Genomic DNA, 18,809 nt, shown 5'->3' with positions numbered 1-18,809 from the left:
AGGGACCTGGGTTCAGTTCCGGCCTTCGGGTCACTGTCTGTGCGGAGTTTGCACATTCTCCCTGTGTCTGTGTCGGTTTCCTCTGGGTGCTCTGGTTTCCTGCTGCAGTCCAAAGATGTGTGGATTAGGTTTATTGGCCATGCTAAATTGCCCCTCAGTGTCAGGGGATTAGCAGAGTAAATATGTGGGATAATGGGGCTAGGGCCTGGGTGGGATTGTGGTCAGTGCAGGCTCGATGGGCCGAATGACCTCTTCTTGTATTGTAGGGATTCTATGATTTTATAATTTTCATTAGTTGAATGGGATAGATCAATCAGTAGGCTAGAGTAAAACGTTTTTTGACTAGCACTATGAAACTGTGCATCGCTGCCTCTCTTTTGCAAATGGAATATCTGTCTCCTTGTTCATCCCCTTACTTTGCAGGTGTGAATGTGCCTGACCACGAAATGACATTTCAAAGCTTATCGGATCTCCTGAAACAGTCGCTTACCCCCCATGTAGTTTGTCTGCAAGGCAAGGAGTGTACAAGTAAGGGCTGGTCTATTTTACTGCAGCACCTAATTTATCTTTTCCAAGTGAGATAATCTGATACCAATGTAATCTTATATTTTCTGCAGCGCTTGTGTCCATAGTTCCTGCTTAATATTTATGTGCATACTAAGATCAGATATTCCAATCTGCCAAAATCTAGGCTCTGCGTTCGAGTTTGCTTTCCTTCTTTGGATGCATGTTTATGCTCCCAGAAGCTGCAGACACGTTTTTCAGTTTTGTAAGTTGATTTTGGGTGTCCTTTGCCTGTTCAGATTCAGCTAAAGAGAGAGGTGGTGTAGCGGTTAGCACTGCTGCCTTACAGCGCCAGGGACCCGGCTTCGATTCCCAGCTTGAATCACTGTCTGTGTGGAGTTTGCTCATTCTCCCCGTGTCTGCGTGAGTTTCCTCCGGATGCTCCGGTTTCCTCCCACAGTCTGAAAGACATGCTGGTTAGGTTGATCGACCCTGCTAAATTGCCACTTAGAGTCAAGGGGATTAGCAGAGTAAATATGTGTGGTTACAGGGATAGGGGCTTGGTGGGATTGTGGTCAATGCAGACTCGATGGGCCGAATGGTCTTCTACTGCACTGTAGAGATTCTGTGGTTTTAATGGGGTAGGGGGAATGCTCAGCTGGAAGACCAAGCCATTTTCAGAGGTGGTTATTTTTCAAAAAGGAAGTGGGAAATTAAATTCAGTTAACAACAACGTCCCTTCATATCTAGTACCTTTCAATGTAGTAAGAATGTCATATCAGACAATATTTGACTTGTATCATATATTAAAACATTATTAGATATTAAGAAGCGTCTTAAAGAAGGAGAGGTTTATAAAGAGAATTCTAGAGCTGAGGCCCGAGGCAGCAGAAGGCACTGTGCCCAATAATGGAATGATGGATTGAGTTAATTTAACTTGTTTGTTATTACAAATTGGCTGTAGTGTTGACTTACAAACATTCCTTTTTCGGCCCTACTAAGATTGATTTGCCCAACTTCATGTGTTTAGTTTTTTTCCTTTTTTATATAAATGCCACTGCTGGCAAGGAGCTACTTTAGACACTTACAGCTACATGGAGCTGTCAGAGTGACAAGCTACTGAAACCGGAGGGAGTTAAAGACTGTCAAACATGATAAAAGGCAATGTTGTTCCGCTGTTTATGGTGTTATCTGACGCACATTGAAGACAGCTTTATCTGAAAAGGCGTAAGGAAGAAAACGGCACTGGAGTAATTTGTTCTCCTTGTTTGGAACCACTCACTCACAAATGTACCATCAAGATCTTTTAAGGTGGCCTGCTCAAGCTGTGTCAGTTACTTTCTAATGATATTTGTTTGTTCTTCTGACCAGCTGTGAAGCAGGTTTTACAGAAAATCCTGACGAGCTTGATGGGTAGCACTGTGTATGATGAAGAGGAAGTTGAAGAGGGTATGCACCATTCTGTTCACTTCTCCCAGAGAAAAATGCATTGCTCCATGACCTCCCTCTCTGGATGGTACAATGCTACCACGCAGGTAAATGATAGCAACCACCTTTATTACCATTGACATATTTCCAAACACACGAAAACTACCTAAGAGTAACTAATGAGGGTTTGGCTTCGAAGAGCAGCAGTGAACTTTGTGTTTCATCAGTTAGTATTTTGGCCCCTAGAAACATTCTCGCAGTAAAATCTCTGACAACTGTTACTTTTGTCATCCAACTTTTGGAATGTTTGATTTCTGACTGAGTTGATAAATGTTTATGTTGCATTCTCATCTTTATCTTCCTAGCTGTGCGAAGCTAAGAGCACCATAACGTAATTCACACGATCAAAGCAGCATCCTTTTGCCAAAGATTAAATCATGGCATAAAAAGAAAGAAAGACCTTCTATGATAAACCAGATCTGCTCAGGATTTGTAAATCCCGAGTAGGATTTGGCTCAAGGCAAGAAGGAAAAAAAACTTTGCTGAGCATTTCACATTCTTACCTCAGAATCAGAAAGTTGTGAGTTCAAGCCCCACTTCAGAAACTTGAGCATATAATCTAAGCTAAGGCCTAAGGATTAGGAGCAATTTTAAATTTAGCAAAGGAGGACCAAGGGATTGATTAAGAAGGGAAAAATAAAAATATGAAAGTAAGCTAGCCAGGAACATCTAAAACTGACTGCAAAAGCTTCTATCGATGTGTAATGAGAAAATGATTAACAGAAACGAATATAGGCCCCTTACAGTCAGAAATGGGAGAATTCATAATGCGGAATTAATTTCTTTTTATTATTGCTACCAAAGTGGATAATGTCTCATTTCTCCATATTCTCCTGCATCTGCCATGCATGTGCCTACATTCTCAGCCTGTCCAAATCACGTTGAAGCATTTCTGCATTCTCCTCACAGCTCACCCTGCCACCCAACATTGTATCATCTGCAAATTTGGAGATAATACTCTTCCAAATCATTAATGTGTGTGAACAGTTGGTGTTCTAACAAGAAGAAATTAGATATAGCTCTTGGGGCTAAAGGGATCAAAGGAAATGGGAGGATGTTGGGGGGGGGAAATCAGGATTTTGAATTTGATGATCAGCCATGATCAAAATGAAGCAGGCTTGAAGGGCCGAATGGCCTGTTCCTGCTTCTAGTTCCTGTGCTTCTAAGCTGACGTTTCAGTGTCATTATGAGGAAGTACTGCACTGCCAGAATGAGATGTTCAATCCAGATCTCGTTTGTCCTTTCAGTGTGGCATAAAAGATTCCATGCCACTATTCGAGGAAGAGCAGCGGAGTTCTCCTGACATTCTAGCCAACATTTATACCAGAACCAAATCACAGTGCTCTGACGGAAAATCACCCAGACTCGAAACATTGACTCTATTTCTCTCTCCACAGATGCTGTCAGACCTGCTGAGTTTCCCCCAACATTTTCTGTTTTTGTCTCATTGCTGTTTGTAAGATGTGCAAATTGACCGCTGCTGCATTTCCCTCCTTAACAACAGTGGCTGTGCTCTGAACATGCCTCATTGCACATGAAGCCCATTCAAATGTCCTGAGAACGTCTTATAGAAAGACATTTGGTCTGTGTATGTAATGCATTCTCACAAATACTTGTTTTTTTCCTTAAGCCACCTTCGTGATTGTGTTTGTACTTTTGATATCTGTTCAAAATCAGGGAGCCGGATTTTCAAAGGGGTATGGGGTAGGGCTTTGATGGAGGCAGGAATTAAAAGTCCAGGAGGTCATCGCAGAATTCCAGCATCCCGGGAAGATGCCTGTATTTTCAAAGGGCTGTACGAAGTCTCACGACACCAGGTTAAAGTCCAACAGGTTTATTTGGTAGTAAACGCCACTAGCTTTTGGAACGAAGGAACAGCGCTCCGAAAGCTGGTGGCGTTTACCGCCAAATAAACCTGTTGGACTTTAACCTGGTGTTGTGAGACTTCTTACTGTGTTTACCCCAGTCCAACGCCAGCATCTCCACATCATGACTTTTCAAAGGGCTGGCAGAGGGGGAGGGAATTGGAAGTGCGGTGGCTGCTGATTAATGGCAGCTTGAGCTCATTCGATTTGTCATTGGAATTTTTTAAAGCCCAGTTTGGCAAACCCAACAGTCTGGTGGATAATTGTATATTGCTGCTGGTTCGCTATGGAGCATAACTTTGGATTATTTTTCTTTTCTGAGTAGTGAAACAAGATTCTACTAGTGTTCTTGCAGTGATTTTCTTTTTAAGGTAACAAAACCCACACCATGGATATCAGTCAGGGGCTTGGTTTTACGTAGAACGTAAGAACTAGGAGCAGGAGTAGACCATCTGGCCCCTCGAGCCTGCTCCACCATTCAATAAGATCATGGCTGATCTTTTCGTGGACTCAGCTCCACTTACTTGCCCGCTCACCATAACCCTTGATTCCTTTACTGTTCAAAAATGTTTATATCCTTGCCTTAAAAATGTCCAATGAGGTAGCCTCAACTGCTTTACTGGGCAGGGAATTCCACAGATTCACAACCCTTTGCGTGAAGAAGTTTCTCCTCGACTCAGTCCTAAATCTGCTCCCCCTTATTTTGAGGCCATGCCCCCTAGTTCTAGTTTCAGCTGCCACTGGAAACAACTTCCCTGCTTCTATCTTTTCAATTCCCTTCATAATCTTATATGTTTCTATAAGATCTCAACTCATTCTCCTGAAATCCAGTGAGTATAGCCACAGTCTACTCAGTCTCTCCTCAGAAGCCAGATTAATTTATATGTACTTTGTTCTGATGCAGAAATCTACCTCAAGCAGCCCATCTAAAAAGAGGAAATCCTCTTCTTTTGGGGAAGAACAGTCCCCTCCCATTGTCATCATCTTCAAAGACCTTGAGAGCTTCCTACCCAAAGTGTTGCAGGACTTCATCACCATTAGCAGGTAATAGCAGACCACCAGAAGGTCTTCTTATATCAGGGGAATTATAGAAGCTGTTTAACTTACCATGTTTAATACCAGTGTAACCCAGAATGTAGAAAACATTACGTTTGAAGGCGGCAGAGTTTTTTTTAAGTTAATTACTCTTAAATTTAAAATAGTTTGGTTCTGAGCAATGATGAGACCAAATAAACTGGAAATAGTTTACGAAGTGGTGGAAGTATTTGAACTTCATTTACTGGAGATGTGCAGGGAAAGTTTTTCACGTAGAGAGTGTGGGTGCCCAGAACGTGCTTCCAGAGGAGATGCTGAATGTGGGCACATTAGCAACATTTAAGAGGCATGTGGATGGGTATATGAATAGGGAGGGAATAGAGGAATATGGATTTAGTAAGGGCAGAAGATTTATTTTTAGTTTAGTTAGGGTATCATATTCAGCACAGGCTTGGCAGGCCAAAGGGCCTGTTCCTGTGCTATACTTTTCTTTGTTCTTTGGTTACAGCACAGGGAAAGCACAGAGAATGAAGGGACCAAGGCACTCACTCCTAGTGGGAGAATTCCAACTCCTGATCGTTTTTTTGTACCTGAAGATTAGTGGTAGGAATTGAAAACCAGGGGCAGGAACATTGCAATCACTCGTTCGCTGTCCACGGTCTGTTGAAAGCTACCTTCAGACAGATGTATAAGCGGATAAACAGCCTGCCCATCTGAAAGAAGTGCAAGGCTGTTTTACTGTGTCCAACAGCATTACAGGAACAGGAGAAGGCCTTCAGCCTCTCTATTTCACCATTCATTTAGGACATAACTGATCTGTTATTGAACCCCATTTATCTGCCTTTGCTCCATGTCCCTTGAATACTCTTACTTGACAAAGTCTACTGATCTCAATGTAGAAAGCTTCAATTGACTCAGCATCCACTCCCTTTTGGGAGTTCTAGATTTCTACTGCCCTCTGCATGAAGATAGATGATGTCCAATTAAAATTTTAACGTGATTTTTTAAAATATATATTTTTCTTAATTTGTTATTGGGATCTGAGGATTGCTGGCAAAACCAGCATTCATTGTCCATTCTTAATTCCCCTTGAAAAGGTGATGGTGAGCTGCCTCCTTGAACTGCTGCAGCCCATGTGGTGTAGATGCATCTAGAGTGCAGCTAGGAAGGAATTTCAAAGATTTTGACATATTGACAGGGAAGGAATGACAATATAGTTTCAAGTCAAATTGTTGTATGATTTGGAGGAGCACGTGCAGGTGGTGTTCCCATGTGTCTGCTGCCCTTGTCCTCCTCGTTGGTAGAGCTTCCAGGTTTGGAAGGTGTTGTTGAATGAGCCTTGACAAGTTGTTGCATTTCAACTTGCCGATTGTGCATACTGCTGCCACTGAGTGGTGCTGGAGGAATATTTACGAGGCTGGATGGGTTGCTGGTCAAGAGGGCTGCCTTGACTTGGATGCAATCAAGCTTCTTTAGTGTTGTTGGAGCTGTACTCATCCAGGCAAACGGAGAGTATTCCACCACACTGCTGACTTGTGCCTTGTAGATGATGGACAAACTTTGGGGTGTCAGGAGCTGACTGACTCATTGCAGAATTCCCAGCCTCTGACCTAATCTTGTTGTCGCAGTATTTATATAGCCAGTCCATATGTTTCTAGTCAATGGCAAGAGGTTGAATGGAGGATTCAACGATGGTAATATTGTGGAATGTCAAGGGAAGCTGGTTAGATGCCAAACAAGCAAATATATTTCTTGTGGTTCAAATGAAAAAGTTTGAAATATGGATTGTGTGTTTAAAGGGCTATTCAGGCTGACAAATGATGTGATCTCGAGACAGGTTGTAAAGCTGGAACATCTTACCAACAAGTTACCATTAATTCTCCTTTTTATTAATGTTTCAGTAACTACATTGAACAACTGCCACTTGTGCTGGTTTTTGGAATTGCCACATCTCCAATCACTATCCATCGAATGCTGCCCCATGCAGTTTCCTCGCTGCTCTGTATTGAACTGTTCCAATCTCTTTCCTGCACTGCTCATTTAACTTCAATTATTGAAAAGGTAATTATTGATAAGTACTGGATGTCAACCAGCAATGATCCATTTTATTGAAGGACTTCACTGTAAGATTTTAAAAAAAGTCATTCACTCTGACAGGAATAAAAATAATTCACCTTGGAACTGAATCTAGGGTGGACAGATTGAGTTAACACAGAGATCAGTTTTGAAGTATTTGAATTGTGGAACAGGTTTAAGGAGTGGAATGGCTTATACCTTTTCCTGTGTTCTCACTGGCCATTCTAGTGAAAATGCATAAAATCATACAGCACAGAAGAGATCCTTAGGCCCATCATGTCTGCATCGACACACATGAAACACCCGAACTCCCATTTACCAGTACTTGGTCTATATCCGTATAAATGTTTCCAACTTCTGATTTTCTTATGTGAAGGACCAGCCTACTGTGTTCACTCATTATATGGAAACAGACACCGGACTACTAGGCAATGGGGTTGTGTCTCTGGCTGAATTCACTGACTGTCGTTTTGCTGGGGTTAGGGGTCGGCCAGAGACCTGCTGTTTGGCCCCAGAGCAGGAAGCAAAAGCAACCTAGTTTGGCTGCTGGAAATCTGAAATAAAAATTGAGAAGGCTGGAATTACTCAGCAGGTCAAAGAGAGCATCTGTGGCGAGAGAAACAGAATTAACATTTCACAGGACACGTATCTGAAACATTAACTCTGTTTCTCTCTCGTTCATCTGGAGGCACCTGTTCGTAGCCAGGCCAGACTGGCATTGCCTGAATTGGACAGGTAACTTCATCTGAATCACAGCTGAAAATGAGGGTGGTATTTAAAGGGTTAAATCTTCTTATTTAAAATAAAAAGAAAGTTAGAACAAGGAAATGGACAAGGGATAACAAACAAGCACGTGCAACAGAGTGCAGAAGATCCCCCTTTGCAGATATGCAGAGCCAGTTGATATACTGCATTATTGCAGTCCAAACTGTCCCACGGGTCATATCAAATTGTTGGAGAAAATAAAGCGAGTCTAGCCCCAGTCTGGTGAAGTCCTCCATCCGTTGAAACATTTTGGAGCGTTATTCACTCAAATCGATTTAAGCTGATGTTTTGGTTGTAATTGATGTGTCTGTCACAGATGAAAAAGATTTTTCTGCAGCATGTTTAACATAAGAACATAAGAAATAGGAGCAGGAATAGGCCATCTAGCCCTTCGAGCCTGCCCCGCCATTCAATAAGATCATGGCTGATCTGTCGTGGCTCAGTTCCACTTTCCCGCCTTCTCCCCATAACCCTTAATCCCCTCGCTTATCAAAAACCCATCAACCCGCGTCTTAAAAATATTTAGCAAGGCAGCCTCCACCGCTTCAACGGGCAGAGAATTCCAGAGATTCACCACCCTTTGAGTGAAGAAATTCCTCCTCAACTCCGTTCTAAACCGCCCCCCTTTTATCTTGAGGCTGTGCCCCCTAGTCCTACTGTCCTTTCTGAGCGGGAAGAGTCTCTCCACCTCTGTCCTATCCATCCCATTCATCATCTTATACGTCTCAATGAGATCTCCCCTCATTCTTCTAAACTCTAATGAGTACAAGCCTAGTTTATTCTGCCTCTCCTCATAGCTCAACCCCCTCAACTCTGGCATCAGCCTAGTAAACCTCCTCTGCACTCCCTCCAAGGCCAAAATATCCTTGCGTAAGTGCGGTGACCGAAACTGCACACAGTACTCCAGCTGCGGCCTCACCAGTGCCCTATACAGCTGCAGCAAGACCTCCCTACTTTTATATTCAATCCCCCTCGCTATGAAGGCCAGCATCCCATTAGCCTTCCTGACCACCTGCTGCACCTGCAGGCCGGGTTTTTGCGACTCATGCACAAGGACCCCGAGGTCCCTCTGCACCGTCGCCTGCTGCAGTTTTTCGCCACGTAAGTAATAGTCCTTCCTACCATTATTCCTACCAAAGTCGACCACCTCGCACTCATCTGTAATAGGAAAAGTAAAATGCTTCAACAACTTTATAAAAATACATATATAGTGGATGACAGTGTTCCATTTTCAAACTTTTAATGGAACTGAGGCTGACAAATTCCTGGACCTGATGGTGTTCATCCTAATGGTCTTCGAGGAAGAGACTACAGACATAGTGGATCCGTTGGATGTCACTTTCCAAAATTCCCTAGGTTCTGGAAAGGTCCCAGGGGATTGGAAAGCTCCAAATGTAACAACACTATCCACGAAAGGAGGGAGACTGAAAGCAGGAAACTGTAGGTCAGATAGACTAAAATCTGTCTTTGGGGAAATTCTAGAATCCATTATCAAGGGTTAAGTCGGACATTTGGGAAATCGTAATGCTATCAGGCAGAGTCAGCATGGTTTTGTGTAAGGACATTATGCTTGACAAATATTTTTGAGTTCTTTGAGGATGTAACACTTTGGATGAATAAAGTAAAAGCAGTAGATGTGTGTTTGGAATTCTAAAAGGCATTTGAAAATGTGCCATATAAAGGGTCACTGCACAAAATAAGAGCTTGTAGTTTTGGGTAATGATATTTTAGGATGTACAAAGGACTGGCTAACTAACAGGAAGTCAGATTAATGGGTCATTTGTAGAATGGCAAACTAACTAGTGGAGTGCGTAGGGATCAGTACTTGACCACAGGTGGCATGGTGGCACAGTGGTTAGCACTGCAGCCTCACAGCGCCAGCGACCCGGGTTCAATTCCCAGCTTGAGTCATTGTCTGTGTGGAGTTTGCATGCTCTCTTCATGTCTGTGTGGGTTTCCTCAGGGTGCTCTGGTTTCCTCCCACAGTCCGAAAGATGTGCAGGTTAGGTGCATTGGCCATGCTAAATTGTCTCACAGTAACTTCATTGCATTGTTAATGTGTGCGTACTTGTGACTAATAAATAAACTTTAAAAAAAACTATTTCTGATCTACATTAATGACTTGGAAGAAGGGACTGAACGTGTTGTAGCTAAATTTGCTGATGATCCAAAGATAGGTATAAATGGTAGCACAGTCGTTAGCACTGCTCGTGACACTAATTAATAAACTTTAAACTTTAAAATGTGAGGATGCAAAAAGCCTACAAAGGGCCATAGATAGGTTAAATGAATGGGCAAAAAAATTGGTAGATTTAGTATAATGTGGAAAATTATGATGTTGTCCACTTTGACAGGAAGAATAGAAAAGCAGAACATTACCTGTAAAATTCTAACATGGTTAGATCGGGTAGATTCAGAAAGAATGTTCCCAGTTGTGGGGCAGTCTAGAACTAGGAGTCATAGTTTGAGGAAAAATATCTTCACCCAGAGGGTGGTGAATGTGTGGAATTCATTACCACAGAAAGTAGCTGAGACCAAAATGTTTTCTGATTTCAAGAAGAGATTAAATATAGCTCTTGGGGCTAAAAGGATAAAGGGGAAGGGGGAATTTGATGATCAGCCATGATCAAAATGAATGGCGGAGCAGGCTCGAAGGGCTGAATGGCCTATTCCTGCTTCTAGTTTCTATAATTCTATTTAAATAGAGATACTGCAGAATGCTACAGTACTGATTGATCTGAATGTCCTATATGAGTCTCAAAAAGTCAGTATGCAGGTACAGCAAGTAACTAGGAAGGCAGATTGGAATGTTGGCCTTTATTGAAGGGGGATGAAGTATAAAAGTAGGGAAGTCTTGCTGCAGATGTACAAGGCATAGGTGAGACTGCACCTCGAATGCCACGTACAGTTTTGGTCTTACTTCAGGAGGGATACTTACATTGGAAGCAGTTCAGAGAAGGTTCACGAAGCTGATTCTTGGCTCAGAGGTTAGTCATGAGGAGAGGTTCCATATATTGGACGAGTCCTCATTGGGGTTATGAAGAATGAGAAGTGACCTTATTGAAACATGCAAGATTCCAAGGAGACTTGACAACCAATATTGTTGAGAGGATGTTTTCTATTCTTGGAAAATCTAGAACTGGAGGGCATGTAGTTTAAAAATATGGAGTCTCCCATTTAAGATGAAGATTGGAAATTTCTCCTTTCAGATCGTTGTTAGTGTTTGGAATTTTCTTCCAGAGAGGGCAGTGGAGGCTGAGTCATTGACTATGTATATTCAGTGTTGTGTTAGATTTTGATTGAAAACAGAGTCAAGGGTAGGAAAGTGGTATTAAGCTGACAATCAGATGAGCCATGATCATATCAGTTTGTAAGTACTTGTATGGCATTCATTTCTCTCAATGAAATTTAGTTTTTTTGATGCATTTATTGTACCTAACTGTGCATACACCTGAGAGTAACTCGCTTTATAAAAAAAAATGTTATTTTCTGTCTTTTGTACCCTTCCACAGTTGATTCTGACAACAAAATTCCCATTTAAGTTGAATGGAAAAGTGCTTCAGGTTTTGATCACCATCTTCTTGTACCACGATTTTTCTGTCAGGAATTTTGTTAAAGGCTTTCAGGTAAGTTTAAATTGGCAAGGCTGAGCAAGTTTAAAACATGATTAGATGGCAAAAATTGAAATTTATGATTGTTCAATACCTTGTATATTTTTCTTCACCCCTCTTATGGCTCCTTGTTTTTCCCAGCTATCTCTGTTAGAGCACTTCTACTCCCAGCCGCTTAGTTTTCTGTGCTGCGCACCAGATGAAGCCAGTGCCAGGGTACAGAACCTTACCCATGATGACTGTGAACTAATACGTCAAGTGCCATCTTTTATGGGGTGAGTAAACGTTTTCAGCAAAGGCTGATTTTCTTTTCTCTCTTCTGCCAATTTTTCACACCCATCCTGATTTTCCCCATCTCTGTACATCTTCCAAGCAACTGTTCAAAAATTGGCATTGGGATCAGTTCAGCTGCAGGTGGCATCACATCCCATACCAGATTCTGTTCTTATCTGATGATCTCATTCGCAACACATTTCCAACAAGGGGGCACGGTGGCACAGTGGTTAGCACTGTTGCCTCACAGCACCAGGGACCCAGGTTCAATTCCCAGCCTGGGTCATTGTCTATATGGAGTTTGCATGTTCTTCTCGTGTCTGCGTGAGTTTGCTCGGGGTGCACCGGTTTCCTCCCATAGTCTGAAAGATGTGCAGGTTAGATGAATTGGTCATGCTAAATTCTCTCTGTGTACCCGAACAAGCGCCGGAGTGTGACGACTCAGGGATTTTCACAGTAACTTCATTGCAGTGTTAATGTAAGCCTACTTATGACACTGGTAAATAAAGTTTAAACTTAATTTACAGGCAATCACTAGCCTTGTTACCTGATTTTCTGTCTCCTACCCCATCCTCTCACTCCATGCACCGTCCCATCTCTAATGCAGTGTTGCTGGGACCAATTAAATGACTGCAGCTGAGACAAGATCATGGATCAAACCTGGTACCTTGCCACTTTCTATGAGTCAACTTCTTCCTGAATAAACTTAAGCAAAGTATATGATTATTGGAGAACTGCAAGAAATTTAGTTTAAAAACTTGTGCTTATTTGGTGTTCTGCTATTGAATTCCAGTGAGATTCAGTCGTCTCAGTAGGGCTGCATGCATAATGTTTCATGGACTGTTTGTTCCTGTATGACTACGTGTAGTCTGATTAAATCTTGAGCTGGCAATACTCATCAAAGGAGCAAACCACTCTTAGCTTATTCTATTTGTGATTGTTTCACTGTGATCTAAATTATAATGTGCTATACCATCCCACCACTCTTTCCTTTTTTTATGCCAAGTGGGTGAAGTTATTGACAATCTTACCTGAACATCCATTACTGAATCTGCCGTGTGAGCTCCTATACCAGAAAGGTCGAAACCGCACAACACAGACACTTTGTGATCGAAATTTAATGCATGAAGTTATATTGGTGAAACAAATCATTTTCCCTTGAGGCAAGTTTTTTTACACAGAGGGTGCCTGGAAGTCACTGTCGGGGGAGGTAGTGGAAGCGGATACAATAGTGACTTTTAAGAGGCGTCTTGACAAACACATGAATAGGATGGGAATGGAGGGATATGATTCCCGGAAGGGTACAGGGTTTTAGTTGAGTCGGGCAGCATGGTTGATGCAGGCATGGGGGGCCAAAGGGCCTGTTCCTGTGTTGTAACTTCCTGTTCTTTGTTTTGTGATGAACTGAAAATAGTGGAAAGCTTCAATTTTCTAGGTGTTCAGATTGCCAACAATCTGTCCTGCTCCCCCCATGCCAATGCTATAGTTAGAACAGTCAACCAATGCCTCTACTTTCTCAGAAGGCTGCCGAAATTTGGAATGTCCACTTCGATTCTCACCAATTTTTACAGATGCGCCATAGAATGTATCCTTTCTGGATGCGTCACAGCTTGGTATGGCTCTTGCTGTGACCAAGACCACAAGAAACTACAAAGGTTGTGAACGTACCAATCCATTGCCCAAACCAGCCTCCCATCCATTGACTGTGCATTTTCTGCTGCCTTGGAAGAGCAGCCAGCCTAAACAAAGACCCACACATTCTGGACATACTTATTTCCACCTGCTTCCCTCAGGAAAAACAGGTCCTGTATCAATCGATTCAAGAACAGTTTCTTCCTTGCTGCTATCAGACTTTTGAAGGTCCTATCACACATTAAGCTGATCTTTCTCCTCTCCCTATCGGTAACTGCAACACTATTCTGCACCCTATCCTTTCCTTTTCCCCAATGTACTCTATGAATGGTATGCTTTGTCTGCATAGCTTGCAAGAAACAATACTTTTCACAGTATCCCAATACATGTGACAATAATAAATTGGCAATCTGCGCAGGCACGGATCGCATTAATGGCCTCACACCCAACTTTACCACGTTTTGGCATGATGCAATGGTAAAATCAGGCCCATAGTGTCTGTGTTGTGCAGTTTTGACCTTTAGGGTAAGATTGAGCTATCAAACCTTTGGGGGGAAAAAACAGAAGTAAACATACTTTCATATCATTCCAGATACTGATGAGATAATGCTGAATGTTTTTAAATTGTCTTTCTTTTCATTATTGCGAAAATCAAAATAAAAAATTTTATGTCAAGTGGGTGAAGTTATTGACAATCTTACCTGAACATCCATTACTGAATCTGCCGTGTGAGCTCCTATACCAGAAAGGTCGAAACCGCACAACACAGACACTTTGTGATCGAAATTTAATGCATGAAGTTATATTGGTGAAACAAATCATTTTCCCTTGAGGCAAGTTTTTTTACACAGAGGGTGCCTGGAAGTCACTGTCGGGGGAGGTAGTGGAAGCGGATACAATAGTGACTTTTAAGAGGCGTCTTGACAAACACATGAATAGGATGGGAATGGAGGGATATGATTCCCGGAAGGGTACAGGGTTTTAGTTGAGTCGGGCAGCATGGTTGATGCAGGCATGGGGGGCCGAAGGGCCTGTTCCTGTGTTGTAACTTTCTGTTCTTTGTTTTGTGATGAACTGAAAATAGTGGAAAGCTTCAAGTTTCTAGGTGTTCAGATTGCCAACAATCTGTCCTGCTCCCCCCATGCCAATCAGCTGTGCTGACTGAAGCCAAATTTGCACCACTTTTTTAAAATATATTGGCTGCGAAAGAAGTTATTAGTAAAATATTGATATCAGCCTGCTTCATGGTATTTACACTCTCCCTCAAATGTTTAAATATGAAATAGAGCGCTACTATTTATATAGACCTTTTCACAAGTTCAGAACTTCCTAAAGTGCTTTACTACCAGTGTACTGTAATTGCTGTTGGAATGTACTGCAGTATGAATTGGAGCCTGGAATGTCAATGAAAATAATCAGTATTTTAATGATGTTGGCTGTAGGATAAATGTTGGCCAGGACACTCTGAGAAGCTCACTGCGCCTCTTTGAACAGTACTGCAGGATCTTTTATATCTCCTGCCAAAGTCAACACCTCTAACAGTACAGAGCTCCTTTGGTGATACACTGATGTATCAGACTGAATGTGAATGGAATGGGGCTTGAACCCATGATCTCCTAACTCAGGACAACGTTTTGTCACTGGGCCAAGATGGCATCTGATTGGAAACTCCCATGCCATAACTATCCATTAGTTTCCTTCGTTTAGATGATTATTTGAATAGAAACAATGAGCAAAGGTACAGGGAAAAGGAAGGAAAATGGCACTAAGTCATAATGCTCATTTGGAGAGTCAATACTGAAGCAATGGGCTGAATGGTCTCTCTCTGTGCTGTTACAAGTCAGTAATTAATTTACAATGACAGTTCACATACAGTATATAGACATTTGGAGGTTATTGATAAGTTGTTAGATATTCACATGAACAATGGAGCAATTCATTCTCATGGTTGATGTAGAGCAACAATTCCAATTTTGTATTTCGGTGAATTTTGGATACTGTGTTAGGAATGACGGATTGTCATCATTGTGGTGCCACCTTCATATTTGACAGCCAGGCATTAAGTTATCACACATTCCATGATCTGTTCTGGGTGACCACAGTTGCACGTTGGAGAGTTTATATTTCTCCGTTTGTGTCAGCAGCTTCCCTGTGCAGATTCAGTTTAGGGATTCCTAGAAGTTTCATGGAAGAACAAAGCCAGGGATCGTCTATATAGGGTCTTTCACAAGATCTTTGTTTATGACATCTCATTGATTATATTCATCTTTCCAAACTTCATCAGAGTTGAAGCCCGATGATTGAAGGTTAAGCGATTGGGTCCAAAAGGGACCTCAAGTGGAGGTGAGGGGCGTTGAGGCCTGGTGGATTAGGGAGTGTTGATTTTCTTTGATGTGGTGGACTGTCAGGAGGGTGCAAAATTGTGTTGAATGGCTGGGGCATAATGTGTGACTGCATGGGTTGCTAGGATAGACTCGGAGGTTCTAGTGATGCAGCATGCTACAATGATCAGTTAGACATCAATAGCTATTTCTGGTCCATATGATTGCTCAGTGCTCAGCTGTGGAGGCTGTCGCTGGTATCTGATGCTTCGTGACTTGTACCTGCCTGTTTCTGGACCAGGATAATTCTTGTCTTGATCTTGGTGACTATTTTCTGGTTGTGGACAGCTAGTGTGAGGACCAGCTTCATTCCGAGAAAGATCAGGGTGGCGTCATGTGGCACAGTATTACCTTGAAAGGTCACTTCCAGGACTGTTGTTTTATGGGAGTTTGGTTTGACCTTCCACTGCTGGAAATATGCTTCTATGGTGTTTAGAGCCCTGCTCATCATCTCTGTCATTAAAGATGGTTCCCAAGGTCATTCATGTATGCAGATTTGCATAACTTCACTGGCAGAATGTCACTCATATGGTCATTGAGGCATTTAACATGAGGACTGAGCCTTATGACAGTGTATTGTTCAGGAACTGAGGCCAACTGACTTTATCACCCAAGTGGACAAGTAGGCATCATAATTGCCCATAGAAAGGGCAACTGAGACACAGCTGATTCCTATGGGTATAAGCTCCTTTAATTCAAACTATATCACAAGCTCATGACAAGTCTACAATGTCTTGGATTTCATTTTGAATTCAACCTCTTGTCGCAAGGACCAAAGCTGGAACACAGCAACTACAATGAGGTGGGTGCTTCACGGACCACGGTCTTGGTGAGAAGGCGGGCTCTTTCAGTTTTGAAAGGCGACAGGGAGATGAGGCTGACTCAGTTATGTCTGTAGCTTACAAGCAGTCTATTTTTACTCGTGAATTTGTATCAGTTTGAAGTTATAATAACCTGTTTAAAGTGGAATTCCCTGACTCGCAACGTGAGAATGAGTACAGGGAGAGTGCTTGAACGTTTTGCAACAGACACTTGGGTGAAGGGGAGGCAAATCCAGTATAGGAAAAGAGACTTGGAGGTTATGGAACAATTTCAATCAAAATTGAGAGAAGTACTGAATGGGTATATGTGGTATTTTATTCACAATATGAAAAAACTCTTATATTGCAGTCGATAGAGATATGTTTTATGATGTTAGTGTTACTATTCAGTGTTGACATCTTGTAAAACTGAACATAAGAACATAATCGGAGCAGGAGCAGGCCATCCAGCCCCTCGTGCCTGCCCCGCCACTCAGTAAGATCATGGCCAATCTGAAGTGGATCAGTTCCACTTTCCCGCTTTCTCCCCATAACCCTTAATTCCTTTGCTGCCACCTATAAATCCAATGTGTAATCACTGTTATCAGTAGATCTCACTATGATGCTCAACCAGGAAAATTAATCCATGTGTGCATTTAATTTTAGATATGTTGAACGTCAAGACTCGGAGAAGCAGGTTAAACTCTTGACTAATGACCGATATTTACAGGTAAACCATTTGGTTAATGTGCATTTCGAATGTGTCCTACTCATCCTTACTGATACACACTGGCTTCTTAACATCCAATACATTACATTTAAAATCTTTTGTCAAATTTCTTCATTGCTTCACCCCTACCCCATCTCTGCATCCTCCCACAACCTTTGGTTCTTGGACTCTGGTCTTTTTTGCATCAATGCTCCTTTCAATTCTTTGAATTTAATTGTTTTGAATATTTAAGACGGATTATGACAGATTTTTGGCAGTCTAGGAAGTCAAGGGCGATGGGGAGGTAGACTGGAAAGTGGAGCAGAAACCACAACCAGATTATCCATGATATTATTGAATAGTGGAACAGTCTCCAAGGACCAAATGGCCTACTCCCCTCCAATGTTGACACAGTCCCCAGATGTTTAAGTTCTTTTCTCTGAAAGTATTTTCCAATGCCCCTAAATGTTCTTCTCCCTGCCCCTTTTCTGAGGTCATGTACTAACCGACTCGAGAGCAACTTTTTCCCTGTTGCTGTGAGACCTACCTTTATAAGTTGATCTTTACCTACACCCTTGCTATGACTGTAACACTATCCTCTGCAGCCTCTCCTTTCATTCTCTATGAACAGTATAGCGGGCAAGAAACAATACTTTTCGCTGTATATCAATACACGTGACCCTAATTCAAATCAAATTCCAAGCCCATTTTAACAATCGCCGCTTCTGCTCATAGTTCATTACGACGTCACTCAATTGCTTCTTGACCCTTTCTTCTCCATGCCCACTACCTGCTGTGTAAGGCACTGTTATATATTTAAAAGGGTTGCATGCTTGTTTAAGAACTGATCATGCGGTTTGATAGTGATTTCATCAGGGTGTTGCCACAGGCTTCTGTTTTACTTTCAGTTTGTACTCTCTTCAGCCAAAATCTCCTAGAATAAATAAATTGTTAGTTTGAACCTACATGTGCAAACCGCAGCTTTTCTTTTTGTTTAAAACCTACAACCCCTAATATGGTTAGGACATTGCAGGCACCTCAGGATGCTGCTATAATACAAGGTGCTGCATAAATACAGGTTTCTATTGAAACTACTTTTGCCTCCTGAAGCTGATATAACCAAAAGGTCTGGTTATGCTTTTAGAAGATTATACTTCTAGACGCTGATGCTTCTGCAAAGTTGAGAAATTTAATTACCAGGAGTACAAGAATAAAGAAATAATGATGAATTGAGATAAAGGTTGTTTAAGCCACATTGGAGCACTGTGTGCCACAATATGGAAAAGCCATTAATGACATAGACAGCATTCAATTTAGATTTGCCAGCATCATGCCAAGGATGATAACGTGTAGTTGTGAAGAGAGATCAGGAGTATTTCCATTTCAGGAAAGGAGTTTTATTGAGAAGTTAAGATTATAAAGGGATTTGGCAAAATGAATAAGGAAAAAAAACTATGGACTAGATTTAACGGGGTAGACTCGCCATTCGAAAAGCTCAGGGTGAGCTCATCCCCATTCTGGTGGCTCACCCCACAGACATTGAATACTCGGGGGGAGCCAGCAGAACAGGAAATCCTATCTCAGAGTTGCTGGCTAATCAAATGGCCAGTCACTCTCCAGTACCACTAGGAGCTGTGGCCACTGCTCTGACGACAACAGTTCCCAACACT

The 18,809-nt window shown here is 42.0% G+C and overlaps 1 protein-coding gene across 2 annotated transcripts in view; it reads left to right on the top strand.

Annotated features, from left to right (window-relative positions):
• orc3 (origin recognition complex, subunit 3) overlaps positions 1–18,809 on the top strand; it is a 79,690-nt gene that overhangs the window by 20,890 nt on the left and 39,991 nt on the right. For both annotated transcript variants that reach the window (XM_080193369.1, XM_080193370.1), the window contains 7 exons: positions 424–528; positions 1,876–2,039; positions 4,762–4,901; positions 6,794–6,953; positions 11,246–11,359; positions 11,486–11,619; positions 17,097–17,160. In XM_080193369.1, coding sequence (XP_080049495.1) covers positions 424–528; positions 1,876–2,039; positions 4,762–4,901; positions 6,794–6,953; positions 11,246–11,359; positions 11,486–11,619; positions 17,097–17,160 — 881 coding nt within the window. The remainder of the gene's footprint in view (positions 1–423; positions 529–1,875; positions 2,040–4,761; positions 4,902–6,793; positions 6,954–11,245; positions 11,360–11,485; positions 11,620–17,096; positions 17,161–18,809) is intronic.

Source organism: Carcharhinus amblyrhynchos, chromosome 7 (genome assembly GCF_965287045.1).
Source record: "Carcharhinus amblyrhynchos chromosome 7, sCarAmb.v2.hapA, whole genome shotgun sequence".
Classification (NCBI taxonomy): Eukaryota; Metazoa; Chordata; class Chondrichthyes; order Carcharhiniformes; family Carcharhinidae; genus Carcharhinus; species Carcharhinus amblyrhynchos.
This window is presented reverse-complemented; position numbering and strand designations above follow the sequence as displayed.